The following is a 24,476-nucleotide window of genomic DNA, read 5'->3' as shown; positions in this document are numbered from 1 at the left end:
TAGGACTGAGGGTCATAACATTCATATTTAGTCATAGTGAATAATACGATTAGCTTTTGTTCTATCCAGTTTGTATTGGCCACACCTCTTTCCTCAGTCTATCTACATGTAGGCTACGTGTGGGCCTGCTTGTTGACTCATGGCACTTGTACTTGTGTTATCTAAACACGTAATGTCGCCTATTCTATAATGCCATATTCTGAAAATTAAAGGTATTTCAACCTGTCACTCAATCTAGCCAACTTGACATTGTATTGACAAACAGGGCTATACTATATTGTACTGTAGTATACTGTACTATACTGTCCTCTATCTCACCATGTCTTCATGTCACTGTGACCTCCACAATATGTATTCTCTCTCTCTCTCTCTTTCTGTGTGTGTGTCTGTCTGTGTGTGTGTGTGTCTGTCTATCTGGGTCAGGCCACAGTAGTGGTCACTGTAGAGGTGACCAGTAGTCTGAGAGATACTGAGCTCTATATGATAACATGGTCTGACTGGAAGCCTCTTCAGAGGAGAAGGACAAGGCACTGTTGAGAGACAGATGAGTTGTTTCGTAAGAGGCTCTCCATAGAGAGTAAAGAATGTACAACAGGGTGTGTTTTATTAGGAAATGAAGAGAGAGAGAGAGAGAGAGGAATGAGACATAGGGGAATGAGACAGAGGGGATGATAGGGAAAGAGTTATAGGAGATGGTGTTTGTTTTGGCATGTATTGGTCAGCACATAGACTACAGAGCAAGTGTGTATGTGTGAGAGGGAGACAGAGAGAGGGAGACAGAGAGAGAGTAGAGTAAAGTATGGCTGTTCAGGGGAACGTTATTGTTGGGTGTGTTACTTGCCATAGCATCACATTAAACGTCCATTTACAATGGGGTCAATGAAAAGCTTACTTGACTTAGAGGAAACCAGGGGAGGGGGAGGAATTCACACTCGTTTCCAAAAATAAGTTTTGCCCGTTCCTACGGATTTGTGTTACACCACTACTGAGAGGGGAGGAGGGGAAAGTTCTGGAGGACGTGAATGGAAGGATTGAGGTTGAAGAGGAGAAAAAGACTGAAGAGAAGAGGGGGAGGAAATATGGTTTTCATTAACATGGATACGGTGCCTGGTGCTGGGTTGACCGTTTCACTGTGTGGTCTGTTCAGAGAGAGAGAGTTGCAAAGGGTTGCTGACAGACATGAAACAGAGAAGGTTGGAGAGAAAAGAGAGAAAGGCGGAGTACAGTAGAGAGTAGAGAGTAGAGAGGAGGGAGGAGGGAGGGAAAGGTAGCAGGGTTGTGGTGTGGAGAGAAGTAGAAGTTGGTATCGAGCATGAGCCCTTAGATCTGTGATCCCTTCACGAGCGAAAGAAAGAAAGAAAGATGGAGGAAGGAAGGAATGATACCTTTTTAAAGAATTTGAAGAGAGTTTTCCAGTAAGTGCAGGCATTCTTGGAAAGGGCTGCTCTGCTGAGTATGATTGGTCCCCTGGGGTTCCGTTCAGTGAGGTCATCAGTGAGGTCATCATCTGAATCATCTCCTGAGTGACTTTACTGCCATCTGCTTCATACGATCATACACACACACACACACACACACACACACACACACACACACACACACACACACACACACACACACACACACACACACACACACACACACACACACACACACACTACACATACACACTATATACACACACACACTATACACACACACACACACTATACACACACACACCATACACACACACACCATACACATACACACGCGGCTAGGGAAATTGTATTGCAGCATTTTCTTCAGGACTTTGGCCGGAGAGAGCGGAGGAAAGAGAGGGAGCTGACTCCAGCTGTAGGGTTTAGTATAGTGTCGGGTTGCCAGGCTGGGTGATGCTGTGGTCAGCTGCAGTGGAGAACAGGACATAGCCTACTTGTAAGCTGACATTTAGCTGGTGTCTTTTGTCGTCTGTTGAAAGCATTATATTAAGTGCCAGTATAGTTTAGAGGCAGTATAGTTTCTGTGTTTTCACGTTCTTGTAAAGTACTTTTGGATTGTCATTCTGTTGTTTTTCAGTAAAGCTGACAGACTTCTCCTGTTGTTGTTGTATTGCTGTTACTAATGTCTGATGTCTTTCTCTGTCTGTTTCTCTCTTTCACTCCATCCTTCTCAGTTCAAGCCTGACTGACAGACAGAGAGGGACAGAGCGCTGGACAGTTGGGTCAAGAAAGCTTTTTGATATTTAATCTCTGGACAATACCTGTTCCCTCCCACCCTGGGTGCCTCACCCCCCACCCCTCCCCCCTCACATCTCTGATGGACCAGAGAGCGAAGGGGGGCCCATCTCTACCTCCACCATCCTCACCGCCTCTCCTCCCCACAGCCCCACCACAGCAGTACCCAGAGAAAGAGGTAGGCGGTGGGACGAGGAAGAGGATAGAGAAGGAAGCAGGTGGTGCAGTACTGGAGGTGCTCATTGAGGGGCGCTGTGGTGCTGCAGGGCAGAGAGAGCTCCCATTCCCAGGCAGAGAGAGGAGCTGCACTGAGGGCAATGTGAGGCTGAGGATCGGAGTCCAAACCGCCAAACGCACCAAGAAACCCCCCAAGACCCTGGAGGGCTACGAGTGTAAACCCACCATCAGGACGTACCAGAGGCCTGGGAGGGGGGCAGCAGGGAGGGGGAGTCAGGAGGGAGGGGGGAGTGGGCAGGGGAACAGCCCTCAGGAGGAGGGGGACGGAGAGCAGAACCAGGGGTCAGACCCCAGCACCACCCAGACCAGGAAGATACACTCCTCCTCACCTCCGTCTTCATCATCATCATCATCAACAGCCCCTACAACCACCCCTCCCAGCCCAGCCAACCCTCAGACTGCGCCAGCCAAACAGGTAAGAAGAGAACCACTACTACCTCACTGAATACCTGACTTGTTAATCGCTTGCTACTAGTTTATTACATTGACTAGTACTTCAGTTCTGTTTTATACACCGGCTCCCCTACAAATCTCTCCAGTGTGAAGAAGTATTCACATTTGACACAATTATATATTATTACACATTTATGTAGGCTTGTGCATGATATGCATTAGTGTTCAGTATGTGTGTTTCCTATTCATCCCCCAGCAGGCGTGTTATCCGCTCCAGAACACTCAGCGGTTCCTAATGGTTTCTAATAATAATAAGGTCAAGTGAGTGATTGTCTGGATAGAGAAAGTTAAACAGCAGCAGCAGTGGTGCATTAGAATAGAGAACAGGACTATTAATAGTCACACAGCACAGCAACTATTAGCAGCTGATCCAGACATTGGTCCATCAGCTCTTATGACAATCACCCACCCCAGAGAGTAGATTATTGCTTTAGCTGCAAACACCAGTCAGGCTGCAACAACGCAGCTCCCAAATTACAGGACAAGCATGAAATGTCAAGCCTCCTCATCTCTATTCGTGGCCATTTATAGCTACCAATAGCACAGCTGCCTTTCTCTCTCTTTCTCGATCGATCTCTAGTTCTCTCTCTACTCTGTCTCTTTCTCTCTGTCTATTTTTACCCTCTTTTCTCTACCTGCTCTCATTTCTCTTTCTCTCCACCTCTCTCTCTTTCTCGATCGCTCAATTTCTCCTCTTGCCGGGTCAACCTCATTTCAGTCTCCATCACCTCAGCTTCTCTCCTCCCATTTGTCCTAATTTCTCTATCTTTCTCTCGCTCTCTCTTCGTCTCTCTCGCTCTCTCTCTCTTTTCCTCTCTCTCTTCCTCTCACGCTCTCTCTCTTCCTGTCTCTTTCTCTATCTCTCTCTTTGTCATTGTGTCCTTTAGCTGTCTTCCAACAGGCTTGCACCAGCACCCCACCCTTACTGTTTCTCTCTCTTGTTTGCTCTCCTTTTCCCTCCCTCTTTCTCTTTCCTCTCCCTGTCCTCTCTCTGACCCACTAATGCTAATGAACTATGCAGCTCTGAAACACATTACATTTACATACCTCTACTTCCTTGTCAACAAGGGCACAATGCTGTAAATTATTAGAAAATAGCAATTGTGTAACACATGAACAGAACTCTATCATAGGTCTAACCGGGATTCTTTTGGAGAAATATTTCTTTAAAATATTTTTGATTATATTAAAATCTTTACCTGTAAATTACCTAGATCTTTTCTGATAGATGACATAATAAATGACCAATCTGATCTGATGTTTATAACCATGTTCTCATCCCAGCAGGTCCCTGTGAACCTGGGCTATAAGAAGTCAGACACCCTACCGGAGAAACCAAGGCACCCTGACCCACCTGATGCCCACAGCAAACTACCCTCACCTGCCCAAATGGACCAGGCAACCCCCTCTGAGCCCACAGCTTCATCTCCCCATTACCCCCCTCCCTCATCACCCCATTCCCCCTTGGTAAAGGACCCTAGCGGTGAGGCAGATGTTAAGGGGGAGGGAGGTATGCTGAATGGGGGAGTACCTACAGTCACCTGCCATCCTACCAGACTCACAAAGGTCAAAGGTCGCAAACAGAACTGTTCTTCCTCAGCCGCCCCCTCTAACGTGAACTCAACAACAAGACCTCCAGCCTCCAGCCCCCATCAGGCTGACCTTGCAGCCCAGGACAGGACTACAGGCTTCAGCTGCCCTCCTACACCGCCCCCATCCACACCCCTACTTCCAGACCAGAGAGGAGCCCCAGTGGCTGATGGGAGACTGAGTCCTGCTGCTTCCCTCACCAGCCTGAGCAGGGGACCATTACTACCGGCCTCTGTGGGAAATGAGAGAGGGAAGGAGGAGAAAGCCAAGAAGAAGAAAGAGAAAGATGACAAAGCGAGGGGTGAGAAAGGGAAGGGCAAGAGAGGGGAGAAGGGGAGAGGGAAGGAGGACAGAGGGAGGAATGAGAGTCCAAAGATGGACAGAGATGAGAGAGCGAAGGAGGGAACTGGGATGGATGAGAGCAGGAGGGATATGACAGGGAAGGAGGAGAGAAATGGGGACGGGGACGAGGACAAGGAAAGAGAGAAGCCCAGAGACTTGAGTATGAATAAATCGCCCTCTTCTACAAAGTGTCAGATGTTGTCTGAGGTTCAGAGCAGGAAGACGGGTACACCCAGCCCAGACCTGACCAGAGGAACAGGGGAATCAGATGATACTGGTGCCCCCTCAAGACCCACCGTCTCTCCCTCCAACCCATCCACTGCCTCCTCCTCCTCTCCCCTCATCTCCCTCCCTCCTCCCTCTCTCTCTCTCCACTCTTCCTCTCCTCCTACCTCCCCCCGAGAGCAGGACAGCCGTCCGCTGAAGAAACGTAAGACCCGACGGCCAAGCTGGACCAGACTGGTGAACCGGGCACAGAGACTGGCAGAGAACCCAGATGGCCCCCAAGATGCCCCCTTAGTTGCCCCACAGACCCCCACTAGCCCCCAGACATCCCCCACTACCCCCCAGACACCCGCAACTACCAACTCACCCAACCTTCGGTCAGCTGAGTCATGCCTAGCCCCCTCCGTTCCCCCACCCTCCAGTCCGTCCTCCCTCTCCCCCTCTACCTCAACCCCTGTGAGACCCAGACCAGCAGGGCGACCCCCACCCCCCACCCAGTCTCACCTGTTGACCTCTGACCCTAGCCCTTCACCTGGACCTGACCGTCCCATCTCTCAGGCCAGAAAAAGGGGTCGCCCCAAATCCCAAACCTCGAGCTTGGACGAACCCCAACCCAGACACTCCCCCAAACCTACCCGAGCTGAGGTGCTCCCTCATGGGCATGATGAGACTCCGGACCCCCATGTGCTCAACCCAGTGCTGGATCACAGTCCCACCCTCACCAATCCCTCTAGCCCCAACCCCACACCCAGGAAACGAGGTCGCCCCAAACGGCTGCCCCCCTCCCCCCTCCTCCCCAAACAGACTCTCCAGGACCAGAACAGGGGTACACTGACCCCCTCTGGAGGTGAGGAGGGGGGTAAAGACTTCCCCTCTGAAAAGGGCAACAGGAAGCTGAGGATGAGGAGCATCATCGGAGAGATGAAGAGGAGGAAGAGGAGGAGACTACTCAGGGAAATGCTTTCTGGGTGTGGAGGGGGGAAGGAGGGGAGAGGAAGAGAGGGAGGTAGAGAGAACTCTCGTGGGGGTGCAGGAGGGGTGTGTGGGTTGGCCACAGCACCCTCCCTGTCCTCCTCCTTTGGGGGTAACCTAGGTCCCCAGATCAACGTGAGTAAGAGAGGGACCATCTACATGGGGAAGAGGAGAGGACGCAAACCCAAAGCTCCAGCTAACTCTAACCCTGCCTCTCAGTCCACACTGTTCACCAGTCTCTCTGGTCCCTCTCTCTTCTCCTCTCCCCAGCCCCATCCTCCCCTCTCTCACCCATTCCCCTCCCCATCTCTCACCCACTCCAGTGGAGCCCAGAGCCCTTACAGTGATGGAGGCTGCACAGAACCAGCTCCCTCCCTCTTCCTCCCCCACACCTTCTCCCTCCCCTCACCCTCCTCCTCCTGCGCATCACCACGTCCTCTCTCCTCCTCCTTCTCCTCCTCCTCATCCCTCTCTCCCTCCCTAAAGAGGAGTTCTCCAGGTCAGGGACGACATCCCCTCTTCCACCATCCCTCCAGCAGACTCTCTTCTCCTCCTCTTCCTCACCCTCCTCACCCTCTTTACCCCCATCTGCCTGTCTTCCCCGCACACCTGAAAGAGGCCACACCCTCACCTATCAGTAAATCACACAGCAAGGAGATGTTGCCTAGCGACAGTGTGATTGGAATGGACCACAACACTATCTCAGAGCGGGGGGAGAGGAGGGGCCGAGGGAGAGGGGGGGTAACCATGGGAATGACCTCAGATGTCACCAGGTCAGTGTTGCGGACAGGTTTAGGGGTCAACCTGAAGGGTCAGAGACAACCCTCGCCCTCCATGTTATTAGAACACCCCCCCCCTGTACCCTCACCCATCAGAGTGTCAGCCTCTCCCCCCTCTGCCTCCCCCAGACACACGCCTCCTTCTGACTTAGTGGAACCCAGACACAGGCACAGGCGGAGGGGGTACGAATGTCCCTATACCTGCCCCCCCTGCCCCTGCCTAGGGCACAACCAGCGCTCCCACCTGGACCTCTGCCCCTGCCTAGGGCACAACACACACAAGAGACAGAAACACAAACGCAAGAGGAAGTACCAGCACCTGCTCATGCACGCACACGACCCAGACTTCCTCTCTGAACTGGACGATCTCATTGGGCAGTTCAGCGAGGTCCGCATCGGTCGCCACCGTGATTGGGCCAGAGCTGGACTGGGGCAGGATCTCGATGAGAGTGGGGGGAAAAGATGCCACTCTTCCTTATTGTCATCGCAAAATTTCCGCTCAAACGTTTACAGAATCAACTTGAGTGGATACTACTCGCCTCACCCCCTGTCTTACCCCCCTCACCCCTCCTTCTCCCCGCTCCACCCCCACCCCTGCCACGGCCTGCCTTATGGCAGCAGAAAGCCAGAGCAGAGGTTGAGGTGTGGCTGTCCCACCAAGCCCTGTGAGTCCCTAGACCAGGGTGACTGTGGCCAGGGGCGGAGGTGTGCCTTACAGGGTATCGCAGGGCACCTCCACCCCTCCTCTCTCAGTACCCCCCTGTCCTCCTCCACCACCTCTTCCACCACCCCCATGCCTCTGGGTTTTGGCTACTACAGAGGCTATCCTCTGACCATGGCCCATTACCCAAACCCCCACCCCTCCTTTCCCCTGCCTCCCCCTCACCCCTACGCCCCCCACCACCCCCACCTCCACCCCCCTCACCTCCTCCTCAACCCAGCCAGGTTCCACAGGAGGAGGAGCAGGCAGCTGAGGGAGGCTGGGTTGGGTGGAGGTGGAGGTGAGGACGTGGGGGTTAGGGGTGAGGGAAAGAGGGCCGGGGTCCGTTCCTGTCCAGGAGGGGCCATCCCTGGTAGGTCCTGTGTCTGTGGGGGGAGTGAACACAAGCTCAGACACAAACATCGTCACAGACAGCGTGATCGTGACGGAAAGGAAGAAGAGGAGGGGAGAGTTGCAGGGTCACAGCTAAGGTCAGAGTTCACCACAGGGTCAGGAGAAAGTAGAAAGACTGGAGGACAAGGGAGTGCTGGGTTGATGGAGTCTCCATGGCAACATAGGCACGGCAAATACCCCTCTTCTTTCTTCTCTGCTTCTGCTAAACCAGCCTCTTCATCATCAGAGAGGCTCAAACACGCACCCCTCACCTGTCTAGGCTCCTCTCACCTGTCCTCGTTTGGGGAGAGCTGGGGGGGTCGTCAGAACCCCTGGCTGAGGAGAGGGGGGCTGGGGGCAGGATTCAGACCCCCCGATCCCACCTGGGGCACTCTGACAGAAGGGCAGAGAACGGCCGCTGTGGGGGGGTCAGAGAAAGAGGCGGGGGAGAGACACACACCCTGTCACAGCACCTTCACCCCCCCGACACACACCAACCTCTTCACCTCGTCTGTCACCAGTGGGAGGGGCATGAGGAGCGGTGGAAACAATTGGAGACCAGGGAGTCAAGACGGGTCACTGAGGAGTGAGGAGCCATCACAGACAGAGAGGAGAGGCACAGGTGAGACTGGGGAATGTTGTGTGTGAGTGTGTGAGTGTGTGAGTGTGTGAGTGAGTGAGTGAGTGAGTGAGTGAGGATTATTGAAGCCAGGCACACAGGCTACAGTGACAGCAGGTTTTCACATAGACAGTAGGAAGGTTGGTAGACTGTCCTTCTCTCAGGTAATGTAATCACTACATCAGAGAGGAAATTAGTCTCTGTTCTTTTTATTACCACAGCAAGTTAGAGACTTGAACAGAGAACCTGCATGACACATGAACTGTCACACATACACGCGTACACTCACGCACACACACATTATTTTCCCCTCATTTGTTGGTTCATTCTCACAGTCTGTTAATAACCCTTCCAGTCCGATCTGCCAGAGATCTTAGAAATGTCTGCTGTGGTAATTTGCTGTGCTGTTTGAGCCCTGGGCTATGAAGCTATGAGCAGAACACAGTCATTAGTTAACCACTAGTCTCTATGTATAGTCCTGTTCATGTGTCACTGTCTCAGCTGCTGCTTGTCTGTCTGCCAACATACTGTACACTGCCTGCCTGGCTGGCCAACATACTGTACACTGCCTGCCTGGCTGGCCAACATACTGTACACTGCCTGGCTGGCCAACATACTGTACACTGCCTGGCTGGCCAACATACTGTACACTGCCTGGCTGGCCAATATACTGTACTGTACACTGCCTGGCTGGCCAACATACTGTACTGTACACTGCCTGGCTGGCCAACATACTGTACTGTACACTGGCTGGCTGGCCAACATACTGTACTGTACACTGGCTGGCTGGCCAACATACTGTACTGTACACTGTCTAGTTGGCCAACATACGGTATGGTACACTGTCTGGCTGGCCAACATACTGTACTGTACACTGCCTGGCTGGCCAATATACTGTACTGTACACTGCCTGGCTGGCCAACATACTGTACTGTACACTGCCTGGCTGGCCAACATACTGTACTGTACACTGCTTGGCTGGCCAACATACTGTACTGTACACTGCCTGGCTGGCCAACATACTGTACTGTACACTGCCTGGCTGGCTGGCCAACATACGGTACAGTACACTGTCTGGCTGGCCAACATACTGTACTGTATACTGCCTGGCTGGCCAACATACTGTACACTGCCTGGCTGGCCAACATACTGTACTGTACACTGCCTGGCTGGCCAACATACTGTACTGTACACTGTCTGGCTGGCCAACATACTGTACTGTACACTGCCTGGCTGGCCAACATACTGTACTGTACACTGCCTGGCTAGCTGGCCAACATACGGTACACTGCCTGGCTGGCCAACATACTGTACACTGTCTGCCTGCCTGGCTGGCCAACATACTGTACACTGCCTGGCTGGCCAACATACTGTACTGTACACTGTCTGGCTGGCCAACATACGGTACTGTACACTGCCTGCCTGGCTGGCCAACATACGGTACACTGCCTGGCTGGCCAACATACTGTACTGTACACTGCCTGGCTGGCCAACATACTGTACTGTACACTGTCTGGCTGGCCAACATACTGTACTGTACACTGTCTGGCTGGCCAACATACTGTACTGTACACTGCCTGGCTGGCCAACATACGGTACTGTACACTGCCTGGCTGGCCAACATACTGTACACTGCCTGGCTGGCCAACATACGGTACTGTACACTGTCTGGCTGGCTGGCCAACATACGGTCCTGTACACTGTCTGGCTGGCCAACATACGGTACTGTACACTGTCTGGCTGGCTGGCCAACATACGGTACTGTACACTGGCTGGCTGGCCAACATACTGTATTGTACACTGCCTGGCTGGCCAACATACTGTACTGTACACTGTCTGGCTGGCCAACATACTGTACACTGCCTGGCTGGCCAACATACGGTACTGTACACTGTCTGGCTGGCTGGCCAACATACGGTCCTGTACACTGTCTGGCTGGCCAACATACGGTACTGTACACTGTCTGGCTGGCTGGCCAACATACGGTACTGTACACTGGCTGGCTGGCCAACATACTGTACTGTACACTGCCTGGATGGCCAACATACTGTACACTGCCTGGCTGGCCAACATACTGTACTGTACACTGTCTGGCTGGCCAACATACTGTACTGTACACTGTCTGGCTGGCCAACATACTGTATTGTACACTGTCTGGCTGGCTGGCCAACATACGGTACTGTACACTGTCTGGCTGGCCAACATACGGAACTGTACACTGCCTGGCTGGCCAACATACTGTATTGTACACTGCCTGGCTGGCCAACATACTGTACTGTACACTGTCTGGCTGGCCAACATACGGTACTGTACACTGTCTGGCTGGCCAACATACTGTATTGTACACTGTCTGGCTGGCCAACATACTGTACTGTACACTGTCTGGCTGGCCAACATACTGTATTGTACACTGCCTGGCTGGCCAACATACTGTACTGTACACTGTCTGGCTGGCCAACATATGGTACTGTACACTGCCTGGCTGGCCAACATACGGTACTGTACACTGCCTGGCTGGCCAACATACTGTACTGTACACTGTCTGGCTGGCCAACATACTGTACTGTACACTGCCTGGCTGGCCAACATACGGTACTGTACACTGCCTGGCTGGCCAACATACGGTACTGTACACTGTCTGGCTGGCCAACATACTGTACTGTACACTGCCTGGCTGGCCAACATACTGTACTGTACACTGCCTGGCCAACATACTGTACTGTACACTGCCTGGCTGGCCAACATACTGTACTGTACACTGCCTGGCCAACATACTGTACTGTACACTGCCTGGCTGGCCAACATACTGTACTGTACACTGCCTGGCTGGCCAACATACTGTACTGTACACTGCCTGGCTGGCCAACATACTGTACTGTACACTGCCTGGCTGGCAAACATACGGTATTGTACACTGCCTGGCTGGCCAACATACTGTACACTGCCTGGCTGGCCAACATACTGTACACTGCCTGGCTGGCTGGCCAACATACTGTACACTTCCTGGCTGGCCAACATACTGTACTGTACACTGCCTGGCTGGCCAACATACTGTACTGGACACTGCTTGGCTGGCCAACATACGGTACTGTACACTGCCTGGCTGGCCAACATACGGTACTGTACACTGCCTGGCTGGCCAACATACTGTACTGTACACTGCCTGGCTGACCAACATACTGTACTGTACACTGCCTAGCTAGCCAACATACTGTATTGTACTCTGCCTGGCTGGCCAACATATGGTACTGTACACTGCCTGGCTGGCCAACATACGGTACTGTACACTGCCTGGCTGGCCAACATACGGTACTGTACACTGCCTGGCTGACCAACATACTGTACTGTACACTGCCTAGCTAGCCAACATACTGTATTGTACTCTGCCTGGCTGGCCAACATACGGTACTGTACACTGCCTGGCTGGCCAACATACGGTACTGTACACTGTCTGGCTGGCCAACATACGGTACTGTACACTGCCTGGCTGGCCAACATACTGTACTGTACACTGCCTGGCTGGCCAACATACGGTACTGTACACTGTCTGGCTGGCCAACATACTGTACTGTACACTGCCTGGCTGGCCAACATACGGTACTGTACACTGCCTGGCTGGCCAACATACGGTACTGTACACTGTCTGGCTGGCCAACATACTGTACTGTACACTGCCTGCCTGGCTGGGCAACATACTGTGCTGTACACTGCCTGGCTGGCCAACATACTGTACTGTACACTGCCTGGCTGGCTGGCCAACATACTGTGCTGTACACTGCCTGGCTGGCTGGCCAACATACTGTACTGTACACTGCCTGGCTGGCTGGCCAACATACTGTGCTGTACACTGTCTGCCTGGCTGGCTGGGCAACATACTGTACTGTACACTGCCTGGCTGGCTGGCCAACATACTGTACTGTACACTGCCTGGCTAGCTGGCTGGCCAACGTACTGTACACTGCCTGGCTGGCTGGCTGGCTGGCTGGCTGGCCAACATACGGTAAATGTAATTCTATAAAGCTAGGTGTTTTTTAGGTTCTGAACTCCATTTTGAATCACACATTAGGAATGTGACCAAAATAGCTTTTTGCCACCTGAGGAACATTGCCAAGGTGCGGCTGTTTTTCTCTCAGGCTGGTACAGAGAGACTCATCCTCATTCAGCTTTTATTACAAACAGGCTTGACTACTGTAATGCTCTCCTGTCTGGTCTACCCAAGAAAGCCATTGGTCAACTGCAAAACATACAGAATGCTGCAGCATGGGTACTGACCAAGACCAGATGGAGAGAACACATTACACCGGTTTTAAGGTCTCTGCACTGGCTGCCTGTGAGTTTTAGAATTCATTTAAAGATTATTCTATTGGTTTTTAAAACAATCCACGATTGTGCACCCCAATGCATGTAAATTAAGTTATGTACCCAGTAGGTCCCTCAGGTCCTCTGGCACTGGCCTTTTAACTGTCCCAAAGCCTAGGACCAAGAGACATGGGGAGGCAGCCTTTAGTTATTATGCCCCCTGTCTCTGGAATAGCCTGCCAGAGAACCTGAGGGGGGCCGAAACTGTGGACATATTTAAAATAGATCTTAAAACATACCTTTGCTTTTCCTTAGGGTGCTTTTAGTCATTCAGGTTTTATTGTTATTCTTTCGTTTTTTATCCTCTTATGTTTGTGGTGTAGTAAATATTTTCATATGTTTTATTTTTTATGTGAAGCACATTGCGTTGCATTCCATGTCTGAAATTTGCTGTGTAAATAAAGCTTCATTTAATTTGACTTGCTGTACACTGCGTGGCTGGCTGGCCAACATACTGTACAGTACACTGCCTGGCTGGCTGGCTGAGCGGCTGGCCAACATACTGTACAGTACACTGCCTGGCTGGCTGGCTGAGCGGCTGGCCAACATACTGTACAGTACACTGCCTGGCTGGCTGGCCAACATATAATACTGTATACTGCCTGCCTGCCTGGCTGGCTGGCCAACATACTGTACTGTACACTGCCTGGCAGGCTGGCTGGCTGGCAAACATACTGTACACTGCCTGGCTGAGTGGCTGGCCAACATACTGTACACTGCCTGGCAGGCTGGCTGAGCGGCTGGCCAACATACTGTACAGTACACTGCCTGGCTGGCTGGCTGAGCGGCTGGCCAACATACTGTACAGTACACTGCCTGGCTGGCTGGCTGGCTGGCCAACATATACTGTATACTGCCTGCCTGCCTGCCTGGCTGGCTGGCCAACATACTGTACTGTACACTGCCTGGCAGGCTGGCTGGCTGGCAAACATACTGTACACTGCCTGGCTGAGTGGCTGGCCAACATACTGTACACTGCCTGGCAGGCTGGCTGAGCGGCTGGCCAACATACTTTACTATACACTGCCTGGCTGGCTGGCTGGCAAACATACTGTACACTGCCTGGCTGAGTGGCTGGCCAACATACTGTACTATACATTGGCTGGCTGGCTGGCTGTTCAACATACAGTACAGTACACTGCCTGGCTGTCTGGCTGAGCGGCTGGCCAACATATAATACTGTACACTGCCTGCCTGCTTGCCTGCCTGGCTGGCTGGCAAACATACTGTACTGTACACTACCTGCCTGACTGGCTGGCTGGCTGGGCAACATACTGTACTATACACTGTCTGGCTGTCTGGCCAACAATACAGTACACTGCCTACCTGGCTGGCTGGCCAACATACTATACTGTACACTGCCTGCCTGCCTGCCTGGCTGGCTGGCAAACATACTGTACTGTACACTACCTGCCTGTCTGGCTGGCTGTTCAACATACTGTACAGTACACTGCCTGACTGTCTGGCTGAGCGGCTGGCCAACATATAATACTGTACACTGCCTGCTTGCCTGCCTGGCTGGCTGGCAAACATACTGTACTGTACACTACCTGCCTGGCTGGCTGGCTGGCTGGCTGGGCAACATACTGTACTATACACTGTCTGGCTGTCTGGCCAACAATACAGTACACTGCCTACCTGGCTGGCTGGCCAACATACTATACTGTACACTGCCTGCCTGACTGGCTGGCCAACATACTGTACTCTACACTGGCTGGCTGGAAAAACCCTAGAAGGAAAGGCTGCTCAGTCAGTGTTAATGTTGGGGAATTTTGGAAAGATGGGAAGAAAGGAGATACTTGAGGAGAAGTGATGGATAGAGGGATGGCGGGGGACTGATAGTGAGGGAGGATAGAGAGGGAGGGCAGAGGGAGGGAGGTAGAGAGTTGTTTTTGAGAGGGGAGGAGGGAGGATGGATTTGTTTGGCAGTCGCACATCATCTAACCAGACACATATGTGACTGAGCACACACAGCCCACACACACATTCTAATGTATAATTTGTGTGTGTGGGTGTTTGTGTGTGGGGGGGTGTTTATACCAGAGGGGGCTTGTGGGAGGAGATATAGGTGGACGGGCTCTTTGTAATGCCTGGAATGGAATCAGTAGAATGGTACCAAACACATCAAATACATGGAAAGATTGACTCTGTTCCAATGATTATATTCCAGCCACTGCAATGAGCCCGTCCTCCTAAAGCTCATTCCACCAGCCTCCTCTGGTGCATACCGTGTGTGAGTGTGTGAGTGAGTGAGAGAGACTGCTTGTTGTGATTCCCAGAAGGGGAGTATATGATTTGAGGGGAATACCAGGCAGCAGTGCAAAGGAAGTGTAGAGTCACCCCATCCCAGGGACACACTGAGACAGACTGCTGCTGTTTCAGTTACTGATACATATACATCTCTCTCTCTCTCTTCCCCTCTCTTTATTTCCCAATCATTCCCTTTCTCCTCTCTCTCTCTCTCTCTCTCTCTCTCTCTCTCCTCTCTTTATTTCCCAATCAATCCCTTTCTCCTCTCTCTCTCTCTTCCCCTCTCCTTATTTCCCAATCATTCCCTTTCTCCTCTCTCTCTCTCCCACCTCTCTCTCTCATCTCTCTCTCTTCCCCTCTTTATTTCCCAATCATTCCCTTTCTCCTCTCTCTGTCTCCCACCTCTCTCTCCTCCCCTCTCTATATTTCCCAATCATTCCCTTTCTCCTCTCTCTGTCTTCCACCTCTCTCTCCTCCCCTCTCTATATTTCCCAATCATTCCCTTTCTCCTCTCTCTCTCTCTTCCCCTCTCCTTATTTCCCAATCATTCCCTTTCTCCTCTCTCTGTCTCCCACCTCTCTCTCTCATCTCTCTCTCTCCTCCCCTCTTTATTTCCCAAACATTCCCTTTCTCCTCTCTCTCTCTTCCCCCTCTTTATTTCCCAATCATTCCCTTTCTCCTCTCTCTGTCTCCCACCTCTCTCTCCCCTCTCTCTCTACTCCCCCCTCTTTATTTCCCAATCATTCCCTTTCTCCTCTCTCTCTCCCACCTCTCTCTCCTCTCTCTCTCTCTCTCTCTTCCCCTCTCTTTATCTCCCAATCATTCTCTGTCTCCCACCTCTCTCTCTCCTCTCTCTCTCTTCCCCTCTCTTTATTTCCCAATCATTCCCTTTCTCCTCTCTCTCTCCCACCTCTCTCTCTCTCCCCTCTCTCTCTCTTCCCCTCTTTATTTCCCAATCATTCCCTTTCTCCTCTCTCTGTCTCCCACCTCTCTCTCCTCCCCTCTCTATATTTCCCAATCATTCCCTTTCTCCTCTCTCTGTCTCCCACCTCTCTCTCTCCTCTCTCTCTCTCACTCCCTGTCCTCGCTCCAATGACTTCTCTCTGGACTCAAGACCCACGCTATGACCTGAGCAGGAGGCAACTGAAGTGGCTGAGAACCGGTCAGAGTTTTGGGGCTAAGAGAGGGCCTGGACGACCCAGGAAGAACCCTCTAGCCTCCCCTTTGGTCTCCCCCTTTCTCTCTCCTACAAGCCAACCAAACCCTCCAACTGAGACAGACGTCCAGAACAGAGACAGAAACAGAGGAGGAGGAGATTCCGTACAAGAGGTGATTGAAGCTGTGATTCAGAGCCAGAGGAGGAGAAGACGGAAGAGGAGGCGCATTGAGAAAGAGGTCGAGCGTCCATCCTGTCTCCAAAGGTAAACCGTCAGAACTCACCCTTATCCCAACTGACCCAGCGAGTGCCCTCGCAGATGGTCGTAAAGTTTAACGCAACAACATTTCACTCCCACAGCGATCAAAACGTTACTGAGAAAGTCTAGAAAATGCATGCTGTTTTACATACCCTGAAACTAGCTGCTAGATGTGCACTGAAGACTTAATACCTCACACAGACAAAGTATATTAACACATGGTTGACAGCACTGTGTGCTAAGCCAGTGCCCTTTCTCTCTCTTTTTCTTTCTCTCTATCCTATCTCTCGCTCTCTCACTTTATTCCTTCTTCTTAGTTCTGGTGAAGGTGAGCCAGTCACCCACACCCCCTCCATATGCACAGGCCAATCAGAGCTAACCCAAACTCCATCCCTAACCCCAGCCAGCCAATCAGATAAGGGAGCTGACCAGCTGCCTAGGAAGAGGTTTCAGATGGCGGGGCTCTACTCAGATGACTACAAAACTACAGAGTGAGTTTTCATTCACCTGTTCATACAAACTAACTTCACATACTCTGAATTGATTTCACAAATGGTGTGTATTCTATTCATTTCCTAGTGTAAATGTGTCTCTTCCCCAGTCCCTCCTCTAAGAACCAGCTGAACAGAGAGAGACTGGAATATACACCAGGAGAACAAGACTACAGCCTCCTGCCTGCTCCCATACATGTTGGTGAGTTTTTATTTAAAAAAAATTGATTTCACCTTTATTTAACCAGGTAGGCCAGTTGAGAACAAGTTCTCATTTACAACTGCGACCTGGCCAAGATAAAGCAAAGCAAAGCAGTGCAACACAGACAACAACACGGAGTTACACATGGAATAAACAAACGTACAGTCAATAACACAATATAAAAAAAGTCTATATACAGTGTGTGCAAATGGCGTAAGGAGGTAAGGCAATAAATAGGCCATAGTAGCGAAGTAATTACAATTTAGCAAATTAACACTGGAGTGATAGATGTGTAGATGATGATGTGCAAGTAGAAATACTGGTGTGCAAAAGAACAACAAAAGTCAATTAAAACAATATGGGGATGAGGTAGGTAGATTGGATGGGCTATTTATAGATGGTCTGTGTACAGCTGCAGCGATCAGTAAGCTGCTCAGATAGCTGATGTTTAAGTTAGTGAGGGAGATATAAGTCTCCAACCTCAGTGATTGTTTGCAATTCGTTCCAGTCATTGGCAGCAGAGAACAAGGAAAGGTGGCCAAAGGGGGTGTTGGCTTTGGGGATGACCAGTGAGATATACCTGCTGGAGCGCGTGCTACGGGTGGGTGTTGTTAGGGTGACCAGTGAGCTGAGATAAAGCTTCACCTAGCATAGACTTATAGATAACCTGGAGCCACTGGGTCTGGCGACGAATATGTAGCGAGGGCCAGCCGACAAGAGCATGCAGGTCGCAGTGGTGGGTGGTATATGGGGCTTTGGTGACAAAACGGGTGGCAGTGTGATAGACTGCATCCAGTTTGCTGAGTAGAGTGTTGGAGGTTATTTTGAAAATGACACCGAGGATCGGTAGGATAGTCAGTTTTACGAGGGTATGTTTGGCAGCGTGAGTGAAGGAGGCTTTGTTGCGAAATAGGAAGCCGATTCTGGATTTAATTTTGGATTGGAGATGTTTAATATGAGTCTGGAAGGAGAGTTTACAGTCTAGCCAGACACCTAGGTATTAGTAGTTGTCCACATATTCTAAGTCAGAACCGTCCAGATTAGTGATGCTGGACGGGTGGGCAGCGATCGGTTGAAGAGCATGCATTTAGTTTTACTAAGAGCAGTTGGAGGCCACGGAAGGAGTGTTGTATGGCATTGAGGCTCGTTTGGGGGTTTGTTAACGCAGTGTCTAAAGAAGGGCCAGATGTATACAGAATGGTGTCGTCTGCGTAGAGGTGGATCAAGGAATCACCCGCAGCAAGAGCGTCATTGTTGATATATACAGAGAAAAGAGTCGGCCTGAGAATTGAACCCTGTGGCACCCCCATAGAGACTGCCAGAGGTCCGGACAACATGCCCTCCGATTTGACACACTGAACTCTGTCTGAGAAGTAGTTGGTGAAACATGCGAGGCAGTCATTTGCAAAACCAAGGCTGTTGAATCTGCCGAGAAGAATGTGGTGATTGACAGAGTCGAAAGCCTTGGCCAGGTCGATGAATACAGCTGCACAGTACTGTTTTTTATCGATGGAGGTTATGATATTGTTTAGTACCTTGAGCGTGGCTGAGGTGCACCCATGACCAGCTGGGAAACCAGATTGCACAGCGGAGAAGGTACGGTGGGATTCGAAATGGTCAGTGATCTGTTTGTTAACTTGGCTTTCGAAGACTTTTGAAAGTCAGGGCAGGATGGATATAGGTCTGTAACAGTTTGGGTCTAGAGTGTCACCCCTTTTGAAGAGGGGGATGACCGCGGCAGCTTTCCAATCTTTAGGAGTCTCGGACGATACGAAAGAGAGGCTGAACAGACTGGTAATAGAGGTTGCAGCAATGGCGGCAGATCATTTTATAAAGAGATGGTCCAGATTGTCTATCCCAGCTGATTTATACGGGTCCAGGTTTTGCAGCTCTTTCAGAACATCTGCTATCTGGATTTGGGTGAAGGAAAAGCTGGGGAGGCTTGGGCAAGTAGCTGCAGGGCAAGTAGCTGCAGGGGGTGCGGAGCTGTTGGCCGGAGTTGGGGTAGCCAGGAGGAAAGCATGGCCAGCTGTAGAGAAATGCTTATTGAAATTATTGATTATCGGTGGTGACAGTGTTTCCTAGCCTCAGTGCAGTGGGCAGCTGGGAGGAGGTGCTCTTATTCTCCATGGACTTTACAGTGTCCCAAAACTTTTTGGGGTTAGAGCTACAGGATGCACATTTCTGTTGGAAAAATCTAGCCTTTGCTTTCCTAACTGACTGAGTGTATTGGTTCCTGACTTCCCTGAAAAGTTGCATATCGCGGGGACTATTCGATGCTATTGCAGTCCACCACAGGATGTTTTTGTGCTGGTCGAGGGCAGTCAGGTCTGGAGTGAACCAAGGGCTATATCTGTTCTTAGTTCTACATTTTTTGAAAGGGGCAGGCTTATTTAAGATGGTGAGGAATTTACTTTTAAAGAATGACCAGGCATCCTCTACTGACGGGAGGAGGTCAATATCCTTCCAGGATACCGGGTCAGGTCGATTAGAAAGGCCTGCTCGCAGAAGTGTTTTAGGGAGCGTTTGACAGTGATGAGGGGTAGTCTTGTGACTGTGGACCCATAGCGGATGCAGGCAATGAGGCAGTGATCGCTGAGATCCTGATTGAAATCAGCAGAGGTGTATTTGGAGGGCAAGTTGGTCAGGATAATATCTATGAGGGTGCCCATGTTTTTGGATTTAGGGTTGTACCTGGTGGGTTCCTTGATAATTTGTGTGAGATTGAGGGCATCTAGCTTAGATTGTAGGACTGCTGGGGTGTTAAGCATATTCCAGTTTAGGTCACCTAACAGAATGAAGTGTGTGTGTGTGTGTGTGTGTGTGTGTGTGTGTGTGTGTGTGTGTGTGTGTGTGTGTGTGTGTGTGTGTGTGTGTGTGTGTGTGTGTGTGTGTGTGTGAGAGATTGATTGTGTGAGTGAGATTGTGTGTGTCAGGTTTTTAACACCCCCTTTCTCTCACAGGGAAGTACCTAAGAATGAGACGTATTGACTTTCAGTTGCCCTTTGACGTCATGTGGCTCTTCAGGCACAGCCAGGTGTGTAACACACTATGCACACACACACACACACACAGAATAAACTCACTCACTTGAATGACCATGTCTCTGTGTGTTCCAGCTCCACAAAGAGCCAGATGTTCCTCTGACCAGAGAGATCTCATCCTGTGAGTACCCTAAAGTCACAGCTGGCTCCTGTATGTGCATACGGTGCATACCATACACAACGTTAATACTGTAGTGTGTACATCAATACTTGACTTCAACGTGACTTACCACCCTACTTGGTTGGGGGGGGGACATCCCACTGTTGCAGTGACATGTTGAAAGTGTTCAGTCTGTGTGGAGGGGTCCATACCTCATTATCTCTCTGTCTTTGTTTTCCTCCCAGACCAACCAAAAGAGAAGAGCCTGTCCAGTCACCAGACAGGGGTGTCCCTCCCTCCCTCTCCCCAGGAGGAGTGTTCCAGTCCCAGTAAGAAGCTGTTTCCCTACCTGGACATGGAGCCTATGACCACCAGTGACAGGTAAAGACAGAAGACAACCCGCCATGTCAGTACACATGGAGGTGCAGACTAGTAGTTTGTGTGCATTTCTCAAAATAATGATCTTATTTATGTATTTGTTTGATTGTCAGGGTGTTCGTCCTGAAGCACCGCGTGTTCCTTTTGAGGAACTGGGAGAGGGTCAGAGACAGACAGATACGCCTGAGGAGGGGGAGAGAGGGGGAACGAGAGAAAGATGGAGGAGGAGTTTCCAGCTATGTAGCTACTGGGGACAACAACAGCCACATCATGTCAGGTCCATGAAGCAAGTGTGTGTGTTAGTTTAAGTTTTTGTAGGTGTGTGTGTGTGTGCTCGCACGCCTGTTTGTGTGCACCTGTGTGTCAGTGTGTTTTATTTTAAATGTGTTTATTGTCTTTCAGTCGTATTGTACTGAGTGTATGTTTATATGGACATAAATGTGTGTGTTCATCTCAGTGCTCAGTTTAGCTCTCTGTTTTACAGTATTTATTGAGCCATATCATATTCAGCATTACACACACAGCAGTTTTCCAACCACAGAAATAAGTGCTTTCCCATTTCTGTCATCTCTTCACTGCCGTCCAAGAACATCCAGCTAGGTTCAGCTTTCCCCATAAACTATCAACCAAAATGGATTTCCATCAAACAGTCACCAGCTAAGAACAGACACTCATAAGGGAATTTTAAGGACATCTACTGTATATACACACACACACACACACACACACACACACAAAATACCATCCATGGGCACTAAGGTTCTTTCCCCTCCCTCTAGGTCGACAAATGGCGGTGAAGAAGAAGGTTGTGTGGACTAGTGAGCCCCTTCGTGATCCCCAGTGCCCCCATAACCCCCTCAGCACCACGCTCCATGTGAGTGCTCTCCTGAGTGCTCTACTCTGAGTACTCTACTCTGAGTGCTCTCCCCTGTACTGTAACTGTAAAGATATTCACTCATTAGTGTCTCCCATGAGGGCTGTCTTGAAGTATTCATATGGAGTTCTTTGTCTGTGTCACTAATTCTTATAACTAACTCCTGATGTCGCATCTGCCCCCACCACAGCTCACTCAGAACAGACAAGAGGAGAAAAAACAGGTGGAGGAGGAAGAGGAGGGCTGGAGGGAGGTCCGGAAGGAGCGACTGAACAACATACTCCTGAAGCTGCGGCAGACATGATTGGTGAGAGAGGACAAGGAAGGAAGGAGGGGGGAAATCTCAGCTCAGTCTCTCTTCTTCTTCCAAGTAGCTCAGTTCAGCTAACTTTGCACTAGTGTTGGGGGGAAAAAGCTTCCCTGAAATGATTTGTTATAAAGATGATTTTGGGCTTTGTTTCTGAGAGGAATGAGGGTGTTGTTGTTTACTGTACCATTGAGAATGATTGACAGACGGTCAGCAGACCAGTGACAGTCTGATTTAATAGTCAGAGAGGGTGGAAGGGATGGATGGAGACCATAGAGTCTTAGGGCTGGATTCAATTCGTATTGCGGACGATCCGCGTTATAGCTCAATTTAAATGTAAAGGAAATGTTCCCGTGTTCTCGCAGACTACATTCACAGTAAACGCTGCATGTCGGCTCAATCTGAAATTACCATGACAATATCATTTTTTACAATTTTACCCCCTTTTTTGTGATATCCAATTATGATCTTGTCTCATCGCTGCAACTACCCAATGGACTCGGACAGGCGAAGGTCGAGTCATGCGTCCTCCAAAGCGTGACCCAAGCCGCTCTTCTTAACACCTGCTTGCTTAACCGGAATGTGTCGGAGGAAACACCGGCCAACTGACGACTGTCAGCTTGCAGGTGCCTGGCCTGCCACAAGGAGTCGCTAGAGCGCGATGAGCCAAGTAAAGCCCCCTGGGCCAAACCTTCCACTAACCCGGACAACCCTGGGCCAATTGTGCGCCGCCCTATGGGACTCCCGGTCACAGCCGGTTGTAACACAGCCTGGGATCGAACCCCAGGCTGTAGTGTCACCGCAACACTGCGATACAGTGCCATAGACCGCTGCCATAGACCGCTGCACCACTTGGGAGGCCTACCTCTACATTTTTATGCAGATCTTCCGCGATACACAGCCCTTAGGGTTTGATTCAATCCCTGTCGCTGAAGTTCGGCGCTATAGCATGATTCAAGTGTAAAGGTCATTTCCAATTGAGCTGACATATGCAGTTTTTACCGTGAATTCAGTCTCCGCTAATGCGGGACATTGCCTTTAATGTTCTCTTCAGCTCTACGTATTGAATCAAGCCTTTAATGTAAAAGTGCCATGTTGTAAATAAACTGACGCCTAAGTGAGTTCAACCTCCAAAAGCAATACGTCCTGTAAGGATTTCAGTACAGTAACTTTAATATCACTACCAGTACCAGCTAGAGACCCTTCTATGTATCAAACCAAGTAGTTTTTATTGCCTTAGTGAATATGATCATTTCAAGATCGTTATATTGTACCAATGATAATGCAGTAACATTGACCTAAGTAATGTAATGAATCAATTTCATAATTGATAGTTATTATCTAAGCGTTAAAGTTAATAGTCAAAGGCCTTCATTTTGCTACAAAGTGTTAAACATAACTGACCTATGTTAAATATTGTTATGATTATATATGACTTTCTTTTCTTCACCTGTATACTTTTTCTGACTGATGGAATGTTCTTTTTTTTTTATTTGGTCAATCAGGAAAATGAATTGAATCTGAGATTTGTAACCGTTCATTTGTACAGTTCTCTTTGGTGCAGTTTCTAGTTTGACTTTGAACACTAAGTTGAATGTTTTATAGTTGACCTGTGTATTTGCTTCACTCACTATTGCTAATGGGTGATTAGGAATATTATAGCATTCATCAATGTAGTGAAGGGTTATTTATGTAGTTTGCATGAAATGTAACTTTGGGCTGGATTCAATCCGTATCGCGGAAGATCGCATTCAAGTGTAAAGGTAACTTCCGATTAAGCCGACATAGGCAGTGTTTATCGTGAATGCAGTCTCCACGAACATTGCCTTTAAATTTAAATGGAGCTATAACGCAGATCTCCCGTGATACTTCTGCGATGCGGTGAGAATCCAGCCCTTTGTTGTACAATTTAAATTGCTGCTTATAACCTGTCTTTGGAGAAAATACCACAGAGTTCATCTGACAGAATGTCATTTCAAACATTGACCTTATTATCAATAACAATAAAATGGCGTTTTTGTTTACAGAGCATTGTGGACTTGTTATATTCTAAAGCACTTAACCATTCATACTATCACAGGCCCATGAATATCGCTGCTCCTCCATCCTTATGAAGACGCTGCATAACTGGTGGGATATTCATTACACATAATGGAGCCACTGCTAAATAACCAACATGTAAATGTGTTATATACAGCACCATCTGCTGGTGTAAAGCTGAATGACTCCAATGGCCAGGTGATACAGCGTTTTCCTCCATCACAACCCTCATCTGAGGACGTGACCTCAAGAGGACAGAGGCAGGACTGAGCCTGAGGCCCTTCTCTCCTACTTACCTTCAGCAAATCACTGATCTGTATGTGATTATGTAGGCTATGTGTAAGTGGATGCTGGTGAGAGGACCTACAGGAGGATGGACTCATTGTAATGGCTGGAATGGAATTAATGGAACGGTACTAAACAAACATGGCAACCACTCCGTTCCATCTATTCCATTCCAGCCATTACAATGAGCTCGTCCACCTATAGC

General features: G+C 49.8%; 1 protein-coding gene across 7 annotated transcripts in view; it reads left to right on the top strand.

The window, feature by feature from the left end:
* The window catches only part of LOC115176938 (histone-lysine N-methyltransferase ASH1L), a 28,099-nt gene extending 4,125 nt beyond the window's left edge, over window positions 1–23,974 (top strand). For 2 of the 7 annotated variants that reach the window (XM_029737344.1, XM_029737345.1), the window contains 11 exons: window positions 2,156–2,868; window positions 4,191–8,529; window positions 16,250–16,556; window positions 16,868–17,041; window positions 17,152–17,243; window positions 20,207–20,280; window positions 20,363–20,408; window positions 20,633–20,768; window positions 20,879–21,042; window positions 21,545–21,639; window positions 21,830–23,974. In XM_029737344.1, coding sequence (XP_029593204.1) covers window positions 2,299–2,868; window positions 4,191–8,529; window positions 16,250–16,556; window positions 16,868–17,041; window positions 17,152–17,243; window positions 20,207–20,280; window positions 20,363–20,408; window positions 20,633–20,768; window positions 20,879–21,042; window positions 21,545–21,639; window positions 21,830–21,943 — 6,111 coding nt within the window. In that variant the 5' untranslated portion in view covers window positions 2,156–2,298 and the 3' untranslated portion in view covers window positions 21,944–23,974. Of the gene's footprint in view, window positions 1–2,155; window positions 2,869–4,190; window positions 8,530–16,249; window positions 16,557–16,779; window positions 17,042–17,151; window positions 17,244–20,206; window positions 20,281–20,362; window positions 20,409–20,632; window positions 20,769–20,878; window positions 21,058–21,544; window positions 21,640–21,829 lie in introns of those variants that run through there. The other 5 variants (XR_003872308.1, XR_003872309.1, XM_029737346.1 and 2 more) reach the window with 5 other exon arrangements.
* The last annotated feature ends 502 nt before the right edge of the window (window positions 23,975–24,476 follow it).

The sequence above is a fragment of the Salmo trutta genome, chromosome 37 (genome assembly GCF_901001165.1).
Source record: "Salmo trutta chromosome 37, fSalTru1.1, whole genome shotgun sequence".
Classification (NCBI taxonomy): Eukaryota; Metazoa; Chordata; class Actinopteri; order Salmoniformes; family Salmonidae; genus Salmo; species Salmo trutta.
Note: the sequence above shows the minus strand (reverse complement) of the source record. Positions and strands in the feature narration are given on the sequence as shown.